Source organism: Pseudopodoces humilis, chromosome 15, assembly GCF_049639895.1.
Source record: "Pseudopodoces humilis isolate 2021_Gansu_Grassland_sample_001 chromosome 15, ASM4963989v1, whole genome shotgun sequence".
Lineage (NCBI taxonomy): Eukaryota > Metazoa > Chordata > Aves > Passeriformes > Paridae > Pseudopodoces > Pseudopodoces humilis.
The window spans coordinates 4010731-4034134 of record NC_142214.1 but is presented as its reverse complement, the minus strand read 5'-3'; the positions used below and the strand labels follow the sequence as shown (position 1 = coordinate 4034134).

General features: G+C 39.6%; 1 protein-coding gene across 1 annotated transcript in view; it reads right to left on the bottom strand.

Moving 5' to 3' along the window:
• Positions 1-9842, bottom strand: part of CHM (CHM Rab escort protein) — a 53837-nt gene extending 43995 nt beyond the window's left edge. Inside the window, exon 1 of the mRNA XM_005526227.3 lies at positions 9743-9842. Within this exon, the coding sequence (XP_005526284.2) occupies positions 9743-9791 (49 nt within the window). The 5' untranslated portion in view covers positions 9792-9842. The remainder of the gene's footprint in view (positions 1-9742) is intronic.
• Between the last annotated feature and the right edge of the window lie 13562 nt (positions 9843-23404).

The window sequence follows — 23404 nt, the reverse complement described above, 5'->3', positions numbered from 1 at the left end:
ACTGTGATTGTCCTTAGAGTGGTATCCCTATCAAAATCTCCCACGTTATGCAATTATACTCTACCAAATCAGTATGCTTTCACTATATTTAGAAAAAATATAGAGCAAAAAAGCACACCAAAAGGCTGTGCTATCTCTACCAGCAATACATTCTTGGAATGGCACAGGATGCCACTGGAGCTCAATAAATAAATGGGGCTGTTCTGTAATGTCTGCTCCCACTCACCAGATTTCACATGCCCAGTTAAATGCCTTGGATTCTGGAGCAGGTTCAGAAAAGCAGAACAGCTCACCAGCTAAGCTCTGTGGTGCTAACTTCTCTCAAATCTCTTTTTCAATGATCTGTTGGCTGTTTAAGCAAGTAATTCAGGAACAGCAATTAAAACTCTAGGGAGTGGTATTAGGAGACACTTAGGCCACGTATTCAATTAAGAGATGAGATTAAAGAAGTGTTTGGCTGATCTGATTTCCAACAGCACCAGAAGCAGCTGCAGTGGTGCAACTGCAGAGACAGAACTGGAAAGGGAAAAAGCAGCTGTGGAAGGGCACAATCTGCTCTGGCTCACTCCATGACAAACATCATCCCCAGCAGAACTCCAGGCCCGTGCTGTCTGTTCCTTAGATGGAACAGTGCCTTTACCAACAGATAAAACCTTGCAGTCTAGAAAACATCCCCTGGGAGCTGGTAACACCAGACCACTGCTTCACCAATTCTTCAAACCAGCAAAGGCAAACACAATAATCAAAATAAAGAGGTGCAACCTCTGCCCTCATCATCTCCTGCCCCTCCTGACCTCCTTCCAAATCAAATTTCAAAGTTGGTTTTTGGGAGAGCAGTTCTATGGTGATGTCCAAAAGTACAAATGCTTGTATCAATAGGAAGAAAGAAGTTTAAGACAGGCATGACAAATTTTCTAGGAAAATAGCCACCACCTCCCTGCAAATCTTCTGGTTTTAATGATTTTTGACGGATTTAAAAAAAAAAATCCTTCTCTGAATTGATAAAGCAGAGAAAGTGAAAATAGTTTTGCACTGCTGACCTTCCACAGCAAGTGAAGGTTTAACACAGAATTAACCTCCAGGGGCAGAGGAGGGATGAACAGTTGCAGCAGTTCCTGGGATGTTTGTTTCACAGCCTAGGAAGGCCAAAAGTCTTCCGAGTTGAATTTTTGGAAGCAAGATCTCTAAACACAGACCACCGTGACCAAAGAGACAAGGAGAAAATACGTAAGTGCAGCACACACTTGAGGACTGACATGAGACCCTGGCTGCACACAGCCATTATGTGAGAGCTTCACACTCAGCTGTCCCCCCATGTTTATATATATGGTTCATTTTGCTCCCTCTATAAACTATCTGGAATAGAATCTACAACTACCCTTTGTTTGGAGCTCCCAAAAAAGCTTTTCTTTCCCTTATTGGGGCACAGAGAGTATTACTCTAGAAATGGAATTGAGAAACTTGTTTCTCCTTCCTTATTGATAAAAGCCACTGAGAAAATGTTGTAAAACATCACCAGTGCTGCCTGGCTGACCTGGGCCGAATTATAGCTACCAGGGCATAACTGATTGCTTTAAGCTTGATCCAATTGATACTGTGTTGGAGGTCTGTTCTTCCATTAACCTTGGATGAAATTGTTCCCTGAATTAGCTTCCCCTCTCTTGAAAGCTGGCATCAATTTTCCACACCAACCCTGTGCTTCTAAGACACTGTGGCCCCCTACATACCCAGTGGTAAGAGCAGGAACATGGCCCGAAGGCGAGACTGGCACATCCCAGCTTTTGGAGAGGCTCCCAACACCCTGCCACAACGAGACACCCTTTGCTCTTGGGTGACAATACCTCAGGAAATCCAAGAAATAAGTAAGACTGTCCCATGGCACCAGCTTCTGAATTCTCTTCTCCAGCAGTAACAAAGGCATAGGGAGAAGAGGCAGCTTTGTCAAATGCAAGTTACTCCTACATGTGACCTGCATTGCATGGTGGTTACTGAAAACACCTTTTCCAAGAAAGAAGGTTCTGGACAATTACAATATAGTTATACATTGTCCTCCTCTATCTAGGAAAAAAACTAACATGGAAAAGACTGCTTAGAGAAATGGCAATTTATGAAATGATGGCATGGAAAGCTGAACTGTCTCCCTCAGGATGCTCAGAGAGTTGTGCAAAATAGGTCCCCTTCAGATAATTCAGTAACAGAGAAATATGTATTTTTAGAAACTGTTATTACTTGGAAACAGCTTTTTTGTTCTGAACTCTGATTTCTCAAAAGCCCTAAAATGGATTATATTCAGATTTTGAAATGTGTTCAGATCCTCACTACAAGGCAGGGCACACTCTAGATTCTAAAGTTTCCCCTATGCCTAATGAGTAAATAATCCTGGATATCTCTGGGCTATTTTCCTCATGAAGGATCATTCCAACACTTCCTGCTACTCATCCCTCTTGGGGATCAGTCAGCTGCTGGTCAGGCCAGCTTAAAGGATTAAGGACATGTATCACTCCTGATATTTAATGTCTGTGAACAGACAGTTGACTGATGACTTGGATCCAGTAACGCAGATCACCAAGAACACCAAAACTGAAACAAGAATCTACATCTCCTTTTAGATCATCATTAAAAAATTCTAAGACGGTACTATCTAACTCGACAATCAAATTACTGAATCATCATTGCCTCTAGTACAATTAATAATAACCAATAATTTCCTACTAAGTTAGCACACATATTAGTTACTATGAGAGACAGCTCCCATTTATTGTATCTGAAATATCTCTATCACCATTCCTGAAAGCCATTGCCTTCTTTCTCCATTTGCTAAACTTCCATTTATCAGATGCTCTATTAAATCAGCCTCTCTGGCCTCTCAAGAAAACATGAATTTAAAATTTCAGTTAGGTAGGACATTCCATCTACACACAGATCTAAGTACAAAATTAGCAATTTTATTCATCAGTGATGTCTGGATTACTAACATGTTTTTCCAGGCAGAATTTCATAGGTTGTACTTGGCACCCACTCATCCAGCAGGCAGTGCATTCACTGCCTCACTGGAACACTCTGCAAAGTCACAGTGAACCAACTTGGGACCGTTCCTAGTGTTGCTGCAGGGACAGTGCTGACTGCAGGCTAGTCATCCTGCCTTTGGCTTCCCGTTGGAAAGAAACAAAGTGGCAAGCAGACTGAATTGTAACAATTAGCTCTAATTAAAGTAATGAACTTGGTGGCATGGCCACTTCAGCTCTTGGAAGAAAGGGCGGCTTGTAGGAATGTTTCTGTACCAGGCCCTGGGAAGCACTGCAGACAGGAAGAGGGTGCCCAGCAAGCAGCACCCAGCGGCTCAGCGCTGAGCTGGGCGGTTCAGCTGCACAGCCCCGCTGGCAGCGCTCACAGCCTCTGCCTGAGCCCCGTCCCCATCCCAGCCCTCTCGGACACACAACAGGCAGCGCTCACAGCCTCTGCCTGAGCCCCGTCCCCATCCCAGCCCTCTCGGACACACAACAGGCAGCGCTCACAGCCTCTGCCTGAGCCCCGTCCCCATCCCAGCCCTCTCGGACACACAACAGGCAGCTTCAGCTCAATCAATCTCACAGAGGCGGCTGCTGCAAGCTGACCTTGAAGACTGCAGCTGGTTGTTTCTGGCAACCTCTGACCAAGATAATCTCCATTACCTGAGTTTTTGGAGCTTCCCTATGAAACAAAATCAGCCATCCTCTCATTTTCAAGAACACTGTTGAATCAGCTACACATTATTTTTTTATCCAAAAAACAATTCTATTTTTAGTTCCAATACAATAAAATTAAAGTTTGAGATAACCGCTAAGTTGGAAAACTTTTTTCTCCCTTCACTTTTAAAAGCCAATTAATTTCTGAAGTCATACAAAATAATGAAAACTTATAATTCACCTCTGTGTGATCAAAAAATTAATTTGAGGCTTACACATTGTGTCTCCTGCTTAGCAGTTGTACTTGATGCTCTAGTGCTGCACTGCCTCTTGCAGTGCCTTGAGAAGGGAGCAGTCACTACCCTGAGCAATTCCTAAACTAAACAGCTTCAGATCTGTGGGAGCATCTTGGTTCCTGAGCTGCTCGCTGCAAACTGTTTCGCAGTCATCCAGATAAGTTTTTACTGAATTACACGAGATTCATCTTGAAAAGCCTTAAATGTTTAATTTGCTTCACTCCATCTACTAAATAAATCACAAGTGGCTTTTTCATAATATAAAATGTTGAAGGGAAATATATAAAGATGTTGGAACATAGACAATTTCAAAACAATCTTCTGGAGTCAGACAGTTGACCAGCTGCAATACATTTTGTTTGCATCTGTACTTCTAAGTAGAGAAGACCAGCTGACTCTGGAGGAGCTTACTACAAAATACTTATGGTGTATTTTTGGTATATGTGAAAATCTAAAAGCATTTCATAGCTCTACTGTAATGTAAATGTAATGTAAATTGTACTGTAATGTAAATGAAAATATTTCTTGTATATAACATTTTAAGTTAAAGATGATTCAGTTGATTCATTTTAGTATTTGCTCATATAGCAGAGCAGTATCAGAAAATACTTCTGCATTACAGAGTACGGCACAGAAATGCCAACCCACTAAGAAAAGTAAGAACATGTTACTGGTCAAGAAAAAAGTCACAAGTAAAAAGTTTCTTCTCCTACACTGTAATTTCATACAGTTGTCTGTGTCTCATGAGAGGAACTTGGCAATGAAAACCATTCAATCTCACAGTTGGTATAAATGAACATTATTTAGAAAAGGAATACAAGCACTTAGGCTTGAAATAAAAATTTAACTTCTTACTAAAAATTATACTCACACCAAGCAGTGTTCTCTGAACAGCACTGAGCACATGCTACAGCTCCGAGTCTAATCTTTGGTTTAAAGCAACTGCAGCAAATAAAGCAAAGCACTTGAATGGAGCGATCTGTATAGCAAGACACACTGAGTTTTATTTTCACTCAAGCCTTCTAATACTTTCACTTCCTTTTCTGCTTCCCCATGGGAAAAGAGCTTGCTCTCTCCTTGCTCCTTATACATTTTTAAACATTTAATGAAAGGGTATTTAGGAAGTTTGTCCTCCTGCCTTAGCAGTGGTTCCCTGGGTACCTGCAGGGCTCTCTCACAGAGCCCCAGAGAGCAGTGCCTGCAGCAGCACTGAACCCACAGCTCCCTGCCATTCTCCAGGCACTGGAACCACACTTCCTACTGGGATACACAAACCTGGCCTTCCACTGTTCCTCATTCAGACTGGAATTTCAAAGCACCTTACTAAGCCTTTTTCTAAAGGAGTTTTTCACCTTGATATGCAGATGACCTACTCTGTATTTTTCACAGTAGAGTCACAGGAGTCCTACAGGCTCTGATTCTGTAAGATCAGCAATATAATCTGGAAAAGCTGCACAACACAAACAGGCTGAGAAGGACAACAAAGAGTTCACAGAACAGTGAGTTTTCCCACAAGAGCAGCCAGGGACATTGCACGGTATCTGGGAAAGAAACCTGACTGAGGTACCAGTAGAAGCCTAAACCTCCCAGGCAGCTACAACAGCACTTCTGCTACACCCCAAAACTCAGACTGGAAGCCAGGCTAGAACACAACCCCTCCATTTCAGTCAGGTTAAAATAATCAGTAAAGAAGATAAAGGTACATTTACATGTAGAGAATACTGAAAAAATGAGAGGGGGACACAGACAGAGAGGACACGGGACAGGACTATGAGTCAGTGTTCATTTTGTTTGACATTTAAATGGACAGGCAATGACTTATCTACAAATGATTATAAAAACTTGAGTCTATTTCCTCCCAGACATCAACACTGCAAGTCAGTGCCACTGTGCTAGTCCACCACAGTGACAATGACCACTGACATCAAAAAATATCCATCTTCAGCTGGTTTTCCATTGAGCTTTCATCAACTCTTAACAGCTGTTGATATAAACTGAAGACTGTGCAGTTATATAAGATAACATAACCAAAATATCAGCCCAGAAGATGTATTAGGAAATATTTTTGTCACATTCTAAAAATACACTGCAACAATAAAACTGTGAGGAATTATTATTGTTTTTTATACCAATCCTCAGTATTTGCTTTAAAATTCACATCTGTAATATTTGGGTTAGTTTTGTGAGGTATATTTTAAAAACTGTGTTAGTATCTGGGAGTGATTTTTCCTAACACACTACACTTACATAAGATAAACATAAAGTACTTACACCACTCCCAGCATATCGAACAATAAATAATAGATTCTCCTGACAAGACTTTGATGACCTGGCAAAGCCCGAGTGCTTTCAGCCAAAATCATATGAAACCATAAATCACTCTTTATTTTATAGAATATTTCAAAATGGATTCCTGCTTTCTACCTTGAAAGTCATTTCATGTGTTATTTATAACCACTGAAAACCAGAATGGAAAGAAAATTGCATAGAACTAGAATATTTACTGTGACTGCTTTTATAAAGAATAACTCCTTTTTAGAAAAAAATTAGAATTACTGGCAGACAAACTTGTGAATACAACACCTTTCAAAGAGCCATATCCGTTACAACTTTCCCAGCAGTTAACAGAGGTCTTGGGGAGTGTCAGAGACAAGAAGTCAAGCCTGAATACAATCCAATTCACTGAAGAAATGCCAAGGTAAACATGACCCCGCACCTGTATCCACACCACTCTGCACAGCCACAAAGGTGCAAATCTTGGCACTTGCAGGGGTTTCTGCCCTAAACTCACCACTGCTGAATGTTTTGCCTATGAAGTTTCCTACTCGACAACTGTCTGAAGACAAAAGGTCTGCCACTGACCCCCAGTTCTGCTTTCAGACCAATAAAAATCACAGAGACCTTCCCAAATAGCAGATCTGCTCTGAGGACTGATGATCTTGGAGAGTATCTGCTTTGGCCAAGAACCATCTAACAAACCCACTCCTGCCTGGTTGATGGACAACTCAAGCACAGTGTTCAAAAAGCAGAGATAGGAGAGACTGAAGGAGACAGGGAGGGGAGAGTGACTTCAAGGAACTAGAGCAACAAAACAATGTCATAACAGCTTTCTCATATTGTGCTGGCCATCAAAAAACCTTAAGATATGCTCACCAATTTCATGTCATGGGATAATCCAGTTCTCTTTAGAACTGTGGATGTAAATTCCATGACAGTAGTGAAACTTCAGCTAATGTACCCACGAGAATGAGTATTTTTGTACCCATATCCACCTTGCTCTAAACTTACTCATGCAAGAAAATATCTGAGTTAAGGAAAAGGAATTTATTCTAAAAGAAAATTTCCCACAGCAATATTGATGAATTAATTGAACCTAGACATTAACTGAAGCACTGATGACTAAAATTTAGTTGAGATTCCATTCGCACTAAGCTTACTACAGGGAAACAGTTAAATGAGCCTGAAATAAAAACAAATTCAAATCTTATGTCACCACTCAGTCTAATTACTAAATTTAATAGATGCACAAGTTATAAAACCAGGAACAGGCCACACATGCAGAAATTAATACAATTACTACTATGCATTAAAAATACCATTACACACAAACATTCTAGTTATTATGGTATGACAATCAGATATTCATAGGTGCACTCAGCACCCATGACAGCATTAGAAACCAGAGAGTTGAAGACTAGGCTAAAATATTCCCTCAGAAGTCACTTCCCAAATAGAAGGCAGATGAAAAGTCTACTCTGAACAATCTTCCATACTGAGAAATTTAATACAGATTAAAAACCCCTCAGTCAGTCACCAGTGTTAATCACCACTTATGTATGTTCTTAGTGCAAAGGAATATAAAGACAATCTCCCAAAGTGCAGAATTCTGAGAATCTTGGAATTACTTATAGCAGTACTCTTTACAGGCGGGCAAAAAGGCATCCTTGAATATAAATCAATACCCCCGAATACAGCAATATTTCAGAGAATTTAGCTCAGAGGATTTAGCTCAGAGAACTTCCCTCCTGCAACATCAAAGCTCCAATATCACACCTCACTCCAAAGCAGAGAAGATTTGGTTTGATGACTGCACATGACCTGCTCTCTCTAACACAGGTAGTCCCTGTTCCCTTTGTGACTAGAATAGTAAATAGCTTAACAGTAATATCATTTTAATAAACCGCTGAGTTTCTGCATTGGCTGCATGAACATTATTTACCTCATGGCAGTAAAGAATGAACCCCCAAAAATCACAGAAGTTACACAATGTTTAATATTTCACCCTTACAGTTTGATTCTTCAGCTTCTCATTATCAACCAACCGTCTCACACACTCAAAATGTTCTCAAATCTGAGCACATATGAAAATGTCAGATTCATTACTACATACCACTCCACAGAACAGGGTTGAGACACAGAAGGAATCTCTCTCAATTTGCTCAAGAACTTAAATTTTGCATTTTTAGCAGAATTTTGGTCAAAACAACAGGGGCAGTATGGTTTTATAATTACTTGAAAACTCCAGATATAAATCAGAAATCTTTTAAACAATTATACATACATTGTATGGGGATTGCTTTTTTCTGCTGAACACTGGAATCAGCAATTTCTTTAAGGAGCTCATTCATTCTATTCCAAATTGCTAGAAATCTTAAATCCCATGTACATAATTTAACAGATCAGTGAACTCCAAAAACAGAGTTACTAATTTCACATGGAAAATAGTAACATTTAGAAGTGCCTTCCCATTTGTGTTCCAAACAACACCCTGAGCTCTTTATTAAGGCAAACAAAATCTGACTGTAAATTTGGAACCTATAAACAGTGATGCATTTTAAGACTAGAGCTCAACACTAAATTTAAGGTAGGAGGCTTATCAAGACCAATCTGAAGCAGGTCACTGTCACTGGGTTCTACAAACAGAAATCTATTACAATATTTCAAGACTATTTTGATACACAAGGACCAAGAATCTTAGCTCTGAAGGATTAAAAAATTTCTCTTGTAGTTACATTGTGGTAAGTTACAGTGAGACACTCCAGGTCTCCATCATTATTCACCTGAGCAGGATGTACAGGATACAGAAAGTGCAGAAAGATTAGAATTAAGTGTCTGGTACATGCAATCATTCATAGACAGAGAAGTGTGCTTTAACGGGAAAGACTCAAAAAGTTTTGTGTTATTTATAAAGCAGGCACAGAGATTAGAAAAATGACTTTGAAGTTTCAAAACTATTTGCATTGCAGGATATAATGAAAAATATATTATCAGCCTATAGCACATATACTGCAACAAGACAGAATTTCAGCTCTTCAGAGCTATTTTCCTTGCACAAAAGCAAACGTGCAGAGCAGGATGGTATCTCGGGAATAAGGGCTGGCAGGGAGGCAGGGTCAGTCACACAAGGCTTTCCGAGGCACCAAAGGAGCCCCCGATCTCAGCTGTGGGGCAGGAGGTTTGTGGCCAGTCACAGGGCGGGTGTCACGCCAAATCCCTCTCAGGGCCCTCCGTGATAACTCCATTTCCAAGCAAATCTGGCCATTTAATCGCCATCAGCCCCACAGTGCACTACGAGTGCCCGGGACGCTGCGGGGAAATGTCCTCGCCAGTGTCACGGACACACCGTGCTGAGGTACCTCAGCAGCCACTCGCACACCCTGCCCGCCCTCCCCAGACGCCGCTGCCTCCCCTCAGCCGGGGACCCGCGTCCCTCCGCCGCCCCTTCGAGCTGCGACCCCTACCAGGGCCGGCGCTGCCCCCCGTGCCCGCCCCGCCCCGTACCGGTGCCCACCACCACCACATCGAACTCTGTGGGCAGGTTGTCCGCCATCTTGGGAGGCGCCGTCACGCGCGCGCCGCCGGCGGAAAGGGCGGGAGCGGCTGCGGGGGTTCCGGCGGCAGCGGGAGCGGCGGCCGCGCCTGAGGGACTGACAGGCGGCCCCGGCCGAGGGATCGGAGCGCTCGGGACGGAGCGGCGGCCCCGCCTGAGGGCGTGGAGCGCTGCGGGAGAGCCCGGTGATGTCCCGGCTTCGTCCCCTTGCAACCCGCCACCCCTCGGTCTTACCATCCTTCCCCCCCTCTGCTGCCCTGCTCATCCACAGAACGAGCCCTTACCTGCCACGCAGGAATGGTGCGGGACGCAGCAGGGAACATACACACATACATACATAAAATAACTTACACAAGCACCTACATCCATCAATAAACTTCTGAACTACAGTTACATTAGCGGCACTTACATTAGTTAGTGGCGGCATTGCACCTACTGAGCCAAACGAAAATCGCTTCAACGCAAGCACGCGTGTTTTTATATCATTTTCGGGTCGATTTGAGGAAGAAATTACTGAATTCTTCCCTGGGAGGGTGGGCAGGCCCTGGCACAGGGTGCCCAGAGAAGCTGTGGCTGCCCCTGGATCCCTGGAAGTGCCCAAGGCCAGGTTTGATGGGGCTTGGAGCAGCCTGGGACAGTGAGAGGTGTCCCTGCCGTGGCACTGGATGGGCTTTAAGGTCCCTTCAAACACAAACCATCTTGTGATTCTCATCTACACTGAACTTTCTTGGATGACCGTTTCCTCAGAAACAACAGATTTCACTTTTGTTATTTCCTCTACATATTCACTGTTTCCAAAATAATTTCTGCTGGTTTTTTGACCTTGTTGCTCACCGCTCCTTATTAATATATCCAAGAAAATATTTTCATCGTTATTTTAAAAAAGTTCCCTTACCCCCAAATTGCAATATTTTTTCCTTTAACCAGCACGTTGAATACAGATTTAAAAAGAAAGTTATTAGTGTTAGTTAGAAAGTTTATCAGTCATTAATTTTATTTCCTTTCTTGTTAATTAACAGATAGATGTTTGACTGTACTACATTCCCTGCATGCAAAACCTCTTCTATTTTTCTCAACTAATTCATTAACTTTCTTTCCCTCTGAAGCCCGAAGTCACACTTTAGTCTTGCTCAGCCTCTTCCTTCATCTTACAAAGAAAGAAAAGTGGAATTAGGGATAAAATCCAGAATCTCCTGCTTCAGAGTTGCCCCTCCCATAACACCAGTCTGAGTGTGAGAGCAGCAGGACTAAAACCACAGATTTGAAAAAGCCAGATACAGCAAGTAGGCAAAATAACCCAGCATGGAACACCTGTGCCAGAATATGCTGGAAATTTCTGGAAAGTTTTTCTTTTTGTTTTGCATTTAATGGCTTATATGGCTTTAAACTAATCTCTTAATATTATTCATTGTGTATGATTATATTAAAGTCTTAGCACCTTAAATCAATAATAACAATAAACCAGCTAGCAGCCTGTTAACACCTTCTTACAAGCTCCTTGTTCCCATAGCAAAAGAATAGTGAAAATAGTAAAAAGTGACTAATAGAAACCAGAGGCCACATTACCCCTGTGGTACTGCCAGACGTGCTGGAGCAGAGTGCAGCACAGAAAACAGTCTAGCAGGAAACATCCAACCAGGTAAGAACAAAAAATAGAGATTTAAACATCAGCCCTTGTTTACTGTGCTGATAAATATGTAACAGAGAAAATGAGGAGTTAGGAATTCAGATAGAAAAGGACTTAAGTTTTATGTTTATTATATTTATGTTTCCAACTGTCCCATAGAGATTTTGAGTAAAACTTCCATTGTGCAGCTCCCATGCAATTCCACGGATGGAGCTGTTGTTTCTACTTTTTAACATGTAAAAGAAATATAGCTGCAGAATTCTCACAATGCTGGATCATCCCTGACCTAAATGTCTTGTGCTGAGGAACAAAGCATCACTATATTGGTTAGATGAGATAAGACAAACTCCCCTTGCACAACCTTTTCCTACTGAGGGAAGGCACACTCAGGAAAGTCTAACATCATCACGAAACCCTTTTGTTACTGTTTAATATATTTCTAGGACTGCACTGGAGCAGAGCTATTTCACTGTCAATGTCTTACTGTTTCTAAAGTGCTTAAGTATTTATCCCACCACAAAATGCTGTTGTTTGGTGCTGTGAGTTCCTGTTAGCTTCATTCATAAGATGCAATCAGTGCAATCCTACTTCATGGTGACAGTCATTATCCACTGGACCAGAAATCCTCCTTAGTACTTTTTATTCTACAAAAATGATTATTCAGGATCTTTAACCGCAAGGTTTGTCAGTCCCACACAACTCCAAAATATTTCTCTGTAGTTTGCAGTTTTAGTATCAGCAAATGTAGAAATGAAATATGTAAGTATGAATAATTTTTATGAGAATTTCATGGGCCTTGAGAAAATGTCTTGCCATGTTTTTCTCTTTAGCTATTTAATTGCAATGTCATATTAACAGAAAGCAGCATACCCAATTCTGCATGGATGAATAAGCACATTCAATAAAGAAGATTTAACAGAGTAAATCAAACACTGGATTAAACATTTTCTGCATAACAGACCACAAAATGGGCATTCATTTTACCAATAGATCCTCTACATTAGAAACAAATAGAAATGCACACCAACGTAATTAAACATCCTGTGCCCTGATTACTGAATTTTCCTATATTTTCTTAAACTAGGTCTCATCAATTAGGATTGCCAAAATGCATTCCAAAGTGCATACTGAAGAACTGAATGTAAATTTTTAAACATTTGTATTGAAGAATTTTTCCCCTATATTTTATGAAGTAATTCCTACCTATGTAATCCTCCGTATTGCAGAGGATTTATACAGAATTTTTAGCAATAGCAGTTCATAAAAGCACACAAAGATACTTTTAAAATTCCACTTACAGCAGTTCTAAATATTTTTCTGTGAGCAACTTTTCCAACTTCGATCTCAACCAAAACATCTCTCATAAAAACATGGTGTTTTACTTTATGACTTTTATTTGGGATTTTCACACATCCATAGAACTACCCTTTTTTACTTTAAAGTTTGTGTAGCTAATATCTAACTCTATCAAAATGCTTTTCAGAAGTACAGGAATCTGAGCAAAATCTTTTAAGCTCTGGAAGTGTTTTTATTTTCCTAGGTATGAACACTGACGTCCAAAGGAAAATTAGGACAAATCAGCTTTAGAATTATGGAGTTTCTAGTTATCTCAAGATCTCACCATTTGATCAAATGCTTCTTCCACCAAAAACAAACAGCAAATGCTTCACATTCACTATGATGAATTTTAATTTTCTTGGTTATGTAGTCTCTTTATCCTGCAGTGATTTCACGTGTGAAATCTCATTATTCATTCTATTGTTCCCTCAATGGATACAGAATTTAATTCTCCTTGAGTACCAGTTTGAATAAGGATCAGCAGCAGGATCGGGCCCATTAGCTGCTTGAAACATCCAGTGAATAACGTGCTTTATCCCAGCGAAATGGCTCATTAGTTCAGGCAGCAAGGCAGTGTTTGTGTGCTGCTGCAGTTGTGAGTGGCTTTCCTCTGGAGTTTTGCAGTTCCACAACTGGCACCCGCTCACGCATGCACCGCCCTGATTGTTCATTAACCACGGGAACAGCCTCCCCACAGTCAGGCGTGTTTGGGAAAAAATTGTTTCCAAATTTATTCTAAACTCTCAGACAACTTTTATTCCAACTTCCTCTTTCTTACCGTTATCTGAGTTTGTCTTGCTGTCACAGCTTGCAGTGGTCAGCCTCAATCATGCCCATATAACTTGTGTGATATTAATGGCATTAGACCCTATACTGCAAATCCTCAGTCGGATGCAGACACTCAGTTGGAGTGGTATGAACACTCTTGTGATACAGGCCTTTGGTAGATCAGTGACCTGAATATATTTTAAAAACTCTGAATAATTAAATGCACATTCTCTACCTAAGGTGCACTGAAACTCATTTTGAGGTTGCCCTTTTGATTACTAAGATGTGTGTAAATGATGGGATTGCTTATAGAGGCTGGAAAGGGAATTACATATCACTTGACTTCTGTAACCATGCAAGGCAAAGAGTTTATTTTTTCAATCTTTAATTAATGGCAATCTGCAAAAATTCTGTAGGTCTCTTATGGCAATCAAAATTATCTTGTACAAAATGAGCACCAAGGAGGGAAAAAACCCAGGATCATAGTTTTGACAAGGCTGCTCTCCCCAGTGAAACTGGCAGAGTACAGAAAGAAAGTTCCACTTCAGCTACATTAAGGATTACCTGTAAGTTTTATGGGTTTTATGGGTTTCCTAAAACTTCAGGTGTCCAGAAAGAAGGAGAAAGTCTTTGCAGCAGCCCCAAGATTCAGGCTGGTTCAAAATCCAGGATGCCACAAAGCAGAATTGAATGCTTTCTGTCCTGGCAGTTCCAATATTTGTCTATTTCTCCATCTCAAAGCTGTGGTCAGTTATGATACTTCAGGAAGTGCAGTAAGCACCAGAAAAAAGGAAAGAGATTGGATATATAAGACTGCTGCATGAAGTTGTGTAATAAATGAAGATTCATTAGGATTACAATTTATTAATATTTAAGGATGATTAAGTAAAGATGGACAAATGTGTCTAATGACGTTCAGTTAGTGCCTTACTTCATTTGCAATATTACTCGAAGCAGTTTTATTGCATAGTAATGTTTTCAGACTTGTGTTCTGTGAGTTTAGGAAAACTGTACCTTTTCCAGCACATCTGGGGGCTGTAGCTTATATAAGAAATTAATCTCTTTTCTCTGGAAATGTTCCCATTCTTTTATATATTGCATTTCCTTTATTCATCTCTTTTGACTTGTTGCCAGTTCATGAACAGATCCTTCAGTCATTCGTGCATATTCCTGCGTCATTACAGACAGCATAAGTTTTACCATGCAAAGTTCAACCTCAACGTCTTTGTCTTTTCTGTTTGGTTAACAAACCATAATTACAGCTGAAGGTGAAATGTATATTGCCTTAAACAGGAGATAGGAGTAGTTATTTATTTTATTTCACTTAATTTTTATATATATATGTGTACTTAAAAATGTGCCCATACAAATACAGAAAAAAGCCCAGGAATTAATCTGGGAGATGGATGATACAGCAAATGAAACAAAATCAGCTGGCCACAGATAGAAAGTTTTTCATTTCTCTGTTTGAGGAGAATGACAAGTGCAAGATTATTGAGTATTTTTTAAACAGCAGCATTCTCCAGTCTTGAAAATCGTAAGTGGCACCTGGCTGGAATGAAAAGAGAGGATAAACCAAGACTTGAAGTTCTGAAACTGATAAAGGTCCCTTAGGAAACTCCCCGTAAATATTATTATATAATTAAAAGGGTTTAAAGTAGTCCATAAAGTAAAGGAATTGATGTGTCTCATATGCAGTATTTTTGCCTAGACTTCACCAGAGAAACCATAAACAAAAGACTATAAAGGCCTCAGCTGAAATGAGTTCTTGCCAGCTGGGATTCTTGTGAAGACACACGTGTCGCCAAGGACTCCAACACCAAACTGTAGCCAAGAGACATCTGAAAGTTAGGAGTGAGTAAGAGCCAGAGACTGACTTTCAGGTAAATCAGACTACTGGTGATAACACTGCTAAAAATCAAATTAATACAACAACTACCTTTGAAATTATGGAAGCAGGTGACTAAAAATGATAAAGCAAACACTGTTCCTACTTGGAGAAAATCTCTGTTGGAGGCTGATTTGCCTCAGTTCCACCGCTGGGTCTGTCAGGGCTCTGCTTGGAGCTCTGTGTAGGAGCAGAGATTTAGTTTGGGCTTTTCTGCTGCAGTGGTTGAAATTTAACATTATCTGAGGGTACACATAGCCAGGGAAGGCCTGCCAGACCCTCTTCCTCTGTTTCCTGAAAGGGCATGTATGAAACTATCTGTCAGCTGCAGCAGGGTGGTTTGGGGACAAATTTAAGTCGTGGAAGGGCTGTGGCTAAAAATAAAGGTATCAGCTTATAAACCAGAGTATGTGTAATCACCTCTTTAATAAGTGAATTTACTGAACTCATACACAGCAAAGGCCTCCTTACTGAGCATTTCTCTCCCAACATTACAGTGCAAGCAAGTTTTGTGTTTAAAATACTCTCTTTAGGAATTTAAAGCCAGAGAGTAGCAATAGTGGTGCACTGAAATCTTTAAGGCATTTGAAATGAGATTATACTCAGCTTGCTCACAGAAATGAGAATAGCTCTTGTTTTTCTTTCAGAAGTTGTACACTGGTGCCAGACTCTATGTATGTGTGATGCTTTTGAGAATTCAGGATGGACACTCAGGATTTAACATCCATTTTTCATTAATCCAAACATAGCACACTCCATTTAAATGCTGCCTTTTCTTCTGCAGAAAAGAAGATGTCCACATTGCACTTATTAAACTTTAATTAAACTATATGTCTAGGAAAAGAATCCTACTGTAAGCAATATGTGGGCCAGCTATATTGAAGTATTTAAAGTTTTGATAAGATGTTTGCATTTTAATCTGGTTTTGGGGCAATGTCTGCAACCTGAATTTCAATCCCATTGCCTTGATAACAGGGTTTTCTTCAGGTTGTGTGTTCTTAAAGTGATAATATATAAAATGAAGACAATGAAAGGGCAAATCTTGTAGTCTGAATAACAATTTTTTCATTTGAATGTAATAAATCATAATGCACAGTACTCATTAGAAAGTTGTTTGTTTGTTTGTTTGTTTAGTCTTAGCACCATCTTTTTCAGGGTAAGATGTTGGCTTAGCAGATCCCAGATCCAGGCAGTACAGCTCTTCCATAAAGTAACTTCTCCAGGAGCACAGCAGTTATTCCTAGAACTTCAATCACCTCTCTCAGGCATTCTGCACCACACAATCTCTGAGGGGGGCAAGGAGACTTTGAGCCATTATTTTTACTTCAGCTCTGTGCCTGAAATGGCTCAGAACCCAGAGAGCAGAACTAATGGGAGCATGGTGTGCCCTCCCTTTTTGTACCTCCTTAGCACCTAAGAGCAGCACTTCCTCTGTTTGATGGAGTAAATAAAGGAATAGGCTGTAGCTCCTCACACTGGGAATATTCATTCTATATAAAGAATTCATTTTGGCCTTTCCATTAAGCCAGAAGAGACAGAATTTCCCCCCTCACTTCAGAAGAATGCTGTGCTGTTGTCAATGTTGAGGCAGATTATTAGGAAGATTTGCAAGAATAACTACTTAAAATGGTCACATTCATTTTAAAGAAAAGAAATATAATTGGTATTTGCATAGAAGAAAATGGATGAATTTAAATTTTCGTTGATTATAATTATTGTCATCATAATCATCATCATTATCTTTGTATGTCTAAATGACTGATTCAAAGAAGAATTTTTAACACATTTCACATGTCAGTGCAATTCTTTTCTGTTTTGTGCTTTAGTGCTTGGGGTTTTTCATTTGCTTTTTTCAGTCTGAACTTTTCATGGAAGCTATTGTAATTTTCTTAAAAGGTGGAAAAATGTTTCAAAAGAAGTCAGATCTAGAAGTACTACATACATCCTTCTTTGCTTCCAATAAAATGTAATCAAATTGTACAGAAAAACAGGTACATAAATACTGTGGGATGGCACTTTAAAGTATTCCTATGAAAGAGATTTTAAATAGTGAGGTGCTACCTAAATGTGGCATTTTGAGCCAGACAAGGGATGTTAAACAGCAATAGTTGCACACAAATCAGTAGATGAACTAATTGAAGTGGTAGTGCTTCCAGATGAGGGTAGCATTCAAAAAGTCCATTAATGAATTGGGACTGTATGCAGACACTGAGCTCCTTAAGATTTCCAAAGTTCCTAATAATTGTTTGTATTTCAGCACTATGGATACTGATCCATCTGGGATTTAATTCTGTATTCCCTGGTAATGTTGCTACAGTAAACTGTGTGTGTATTCAACTAGTAAATCTATATTGTGTGAGTTTATCAGTATTGGCAGTTATGAACAGTTGAGATCCACAATATTTGTTGGTGAAAGCAGTTTACTTTTTCCAGAGTTTATATCACATCAAACCAGAGATGAGCAATCAAGACTACAAAAGCTGTATACTGTGCATAGCAAAATAAAAGTTTCATAATTCCCATTTCCCTGATGACTTTGAAATGACTATGAATAGCATTTTGCAACAGAGGATCATCAGAGCTGGTGTGATAGCTGCAATTCCTGATACCTGGCATCTGTGAAAAACAGGGCTTCATCTTCCAGAACTTAATCTTTCATTTTATTTTGTTCCTTTAGTCTTCCATGAGGGCCAGTGAACCAAGTGTTAAAATCCTGTTTCTGACCAGAGTTTCTGTGACTTGTGGAAACAATTGCTCCCTGAAGCCTTGCAGATGGCAGTTTCCTGATAGCCTCTTTTCAGATGGCTTCCTGCATGATCAGGAATTCCCTAAATAGGAATTGGGAAGATGGATTCTATGGGAAGCCTTACTTGTCTTTGTTCAATTAAGTTATGGTGTCTTTCCTATTTTCTTGGGATGAACAGAATCACGTTCATGCCACTACACAAAAAGATACCTTAAAAAACACATTTGGAGCTGTGAAAAATCACAGATGAGCTGCCTCTGCCCAAGAGATGGACTGAAAAGAGCCTGTTGGAAGGATTTCCCTGAGTGGCTGCTTGTAATATTTTGGCATTTAGGAAAAAAAATGGAGGAATTGTCAGATGGACTGACAACTGATGAGCTGCAGCACAGCCATGGAAATCCTCTGGCCAAAAGACAGACTTTCAAGTTTCCTCACTATGTCCAGGAATTGGAATTTTTAACATGTATTTTGTATGGAAAAGAATTGCACTGAAAGATGCTGGATTCAAATAAGTTTCAATTAATGGAAAATATCAGCAAACCCAGGATTCCTGGCTAATTTCGTGCACTGAAGTGAGCACTGTGTGTTCAATAAACATTCATTATTAAAATAGCAAAGAAAATTGGTGTCTGAAGTCCTATTACTCTAAGGAAAACCTTTTTATTTTCATATTGATCATATAAAATAGACCACTATCTAAAACACAACACTCAGTTCCATTTTTAAAATTGAAACTATATAGTATATTTACATTTTAGGGAAAAATATTTACAGTGCAAAGTCTCTATTAAACCTTGCTTTATTCTATATTCATAGACCTTGTGGGAAAAAATAGGGAAGATCTTGTCATATTTAAAATCATAATGGAATCAAATTGTAAGACATCCCTTTAGAAAAAATTTGGAAGAAATACTTTCAGTTTACAGTGCTCCTCAATGCAAAACACTCTAAAATTCATAATACTAATGAAAGATATCAGTGATGGTTTCCCAAGGTACTAACAGGTTTTAACATTATAAATATGGGCAAGGAGAATTTTAAAAAACCCTCCAGGATGGTTATGCATTAAATAATTACGATCACAGGTGTTCCAACCTGTACCTTCAATTCATGGCCTGATCATCCTTATGCCTCCACAAGTCACTGGTAATTCCATCAGAAAGGCAATGAAGTTAAAGTATATAAAACCAGGTTTATGTAGGATTACATATATTTTTCTGGGTTATCAATATTTGTCACATCAACCTTGATATGAAAGTAAGAAAGAGGAAAAATAGGTAGATAAAGTCAATAATGTCTCCTGAAGATGAAGAAAGGTGCTTTGTCTTTCATTTGACTTTATCCAAAAGCTCAGAGGACATACTGAGACACAGAGATTGGTCAAGTTAAAAACAAAACCTGCTCTTAAATATTTGATTCTGATCTCACTCTGAGTTGCTTTGACTGAGGTTCAGACAGACTCAATTCTACTGTGGATTCAGCCTCCCCAGCTCAGGCTTTGTGACAGGGATAAAATCACAGAATGACTTCTCAATGAGACCTTTCCCTCCACTTCCTATAAAGAACTATGGAGTATCCTGGAGCTAATTTCGTTCAATACTTACTTTTATTAAAAAAAATAAAATTAGGTTCATAGTATTTTATTCAGCTTCCACCAGAGCTGTGAGAAGAGTGACCCAAGAGTTGGCAGAGTGGCAAGAAGGCCTCAGGACCAGGCTCACTCCTCAGGGAGTTGAAAAATGGATGAAAATTCTGAAGGAGAGGCTTTTGCAAGGTCTGTGTGAACTCAGGAGTCAGCAGTTGTGTTCCCTACATCTGTTCTCTCCAGACTGTCTCCCTAATTCCCTGTACACCCCAAACCTCTTATTTAGGTGGGATTTTTATTCCTTGAAGGGAGTGTGAGGTAGAACATCCTGGAGTTCATCAGCTGCAAACAGTATCCCAAATGAAAGCACTTACCTATTTTTAAGTTTGCATTCTAAGTGAAATTCAAACCTTCCGAGGCACATGCTTCAAGGATCAAAGGGTCAAAATGGCATTTACTACCTCAACCAGTTTGGACCAGTTCCATTGATTTTTACTCAGAACTCCAGACTGATTTCAGTGGGAACTGGCAGATTGACATTACCTTATGGATTTCAGAAGAAATGTAGTGTTTGAAAAGACAGTATCATAAAATTGATGTTCAATGCAAAATACCCATTGATCACTATTTCTGTCAATAAGATTTCTATAATTTGAAGATAGTAAGACACTGAAATGTCTAGTAGTATCCAAGATAAAAATACCACTCACTTCCATGGAAACAGAAGCAGGCCCACATTATGAATACTAAAATATTATCTGTGTAATGAAGTATTTAAATCTTTATTATACCATTACTGGTTTAGATAGTAAAAAAAATCAAAGTATCTATAGAATTTTAAAATATGGTAATTTCTTAATATTTACTCTCATGCTTATAAAAGATCTGGACTCCTGAATGATGTAAATCAATTATCCCTGTGTGTGTGAAATGCTGTAACAAGATCAATGAGACCTGAACACAAGGAGGCATCTTAGGATAACAGCTGCAGATGCACACATTCCGTGGTAAAAACCAGCCAAATGAACACACACTGCTCACCCTGATGGTTCTCCCTCCCCCCCATAAAATCCCAGCCATTACCCTGCCCAACTGTAAATGCATGAAAGGAAAACCAAATAAGAGCAGGTAGCAGTCAGGATATCAGCACGGGCAAAGTACAATAAATGGTCACTCTTAGAGGTAAAAGGAATGCTTTGCATTCAGCTTGGGAATTTATTTTAGATGGGACTTAATGGTCAGACTCTGCTTACAACCAAAAGCTGTACAGTTAATGGCTCTGTGGAAAACTGCATGGACAGATCTTTACTGCCTAAAATACACATTGGTTTTAAAGATGAGCTCAAGATGATTACTTTCATAATATTAATAATTCTGCCAATTGGATTTCCACAAAGTAGATTCAATATAATACTGGAAATATTTTGTCAATAAATCAATTTTACTTCCACTGAGTCTGGATGGCTATAAATTGTTTTCTCATTGATAAAATTCTGTTTATGAAAAACTATTTTCAAGGAAACTACTTCTAAGGTTTTTATCGGAAAATGCTTTGCAGTTAAAACAGAAATGAGAATTAATGGAAGGGCCACATAAGCCTTATATGTATAAATAAAAAAAAAAAACAAAAAACCAAACCCAAAACCTTTTTTTTTGCTACTTGAAGTAGAATGTGATGACCACGTTTAAAAGTACCAAAAAAATGTAAAGAAAATTAAATACCTTCTTATCCCACTAGATGGTGGTGCCTTCAGATTAGGGCTGAGATGCTCAGACAGACAGTGCTGGAAAACTTTTGCTTTCTTTAACTGACCTGAAAATGTGGAGAGATGAGGTTTATCTTGTTCCTCTGGGAACAGTAACGAGCATTTGGGTCTGATGACTTACTGAATATATTGAAGTACATGGAATTGTGTTCACAGTGCTTTGATATGAGGTGTGTTTTAACTTCAATACACACCTAACAGTAATAAGTTTTCTTCCTGAAGAAGAAAAGGTACAAACAACATTGAACCTTAATGACGATTGTATCTTCTGTAAAACAGCCTTGTTCCATTAAGGTCCTGATCTTTTGCTGCTCTCTCTCCTCAAACAAAATCCAGATTAACGTGGAGGATCATTAGCAATGTCTGTATCTTGTGTTCATGGATTTCATTGGAACAAGCTTAAAAGTACCACTCACATTTTTGTAAGACAAATGTGCTTCTGGCTTTCAGAACCAGTATTTACACATGTGTTAGACAAAAAGTGATAGTGCCAAACACAGCAGGTCACATCTCTCCAGTGATAACACAAGTGACATTTTGATGAATAGGAAAAGTGGATGGGACCTTGTTTGAGAGAGTATGTTTGTGCTTTATTTATCTCAGGGTCTGTAGTAAATGGTCACATCCTTCATGCCTCACATAGAGCATGAGCTGGGAGTGCGGGGCAGGCGCTGTGAACTGCAGAACTTCTCTCAAGGGCTGTGTTTGTCGAGGGCTGGCCCAAGAGGAGGCCCCAAATCACGCTCAGTGCATGGAGGGAGCCTCGAGGCGCTGTCTCACCTGGGCTGGAGAGAGATTGAAGATCACAGAGTATTAAATGTGCAACCCTGCCAGTGAGCAGCCACCAGTGCTGGCCACACAGGCTCTCCCAAACCAGCCACAGCTCCCTCTCCAGGGCAAGCCATGGGGACAAACTGCTGAGTGCACATGGCTGGCCCAGAGACCACCCAGCCAAATCTGTGCAGAGTTTTCAGTGATCAGTCAGAAACAATGTGTGAGACTTGCACTGGAAAGAATAAAATAAGTCTGAACTGTTTTCATTTTGCATAAATATCATGATGCCCATTGTTAGTATGAAAAATTTAAGATTCAAATTAAAAACTGTTTTGTGGATGAAGAACTCTAGTCAGGTAAGCTCTAACATTAGGTTTTCCAATTTTCTTTTTAAAGATGGTGTAAGGTACAGAAAAGTTAAGGATGACTATGTGTGTCATGGAAAAGACAGCATTAATCAAGAACCCCAGACTACTTCTGTCGTCTATAACTTGCTGCTCAGTGGGTTTTACTCATATCACCCCATTTATAAGACCTGGAGTCATTTAGAAACCCACCCTCCTTCTGGCACAGTTTGCTTCATGCTTATTTGCTGTATATTCACTTCCATTTATTCTGTTCCTCCTATTCTACTCCTTCACTTTTTGATTCCTGTGTTTGCAACATCTCCTCAATTTCCTCTTTCTGTTGCAGGTAACATAATGAACAGCAGAACAAAGCTAAGATACGTCACATTGGTGTGGCTTCCAAGAAAGATTACAGACCCAATAGTCCAGATACTTCCACGTAAGAACATCACAGCCAAAAAAGGCTTAATCTGACTTTTTAATGAGCACTTAGCAGGGAATTCCTTTGTATATACAGAGGACTGAGACAGAAAAATGGATACAGAAATGGATGTGGATGCCTGGTTCTTCTGTAGAGCTTTAATTGTTTTGCATGTTAGAATCTTCCCAACTGTATTAGGAAGAAGGGATCTGCTCTTACTTTTTCTAGAAAGCTAGACAGGATTTTCTGAAATCCTAAAGAAGCAAAATCCACTCCAGTCCTTGTTACTTGCTGCCATTAAGGGTTGAAATGCAGCATTTGCCAAGAGTGCAGGTTCCTTTATTTGATCCCCT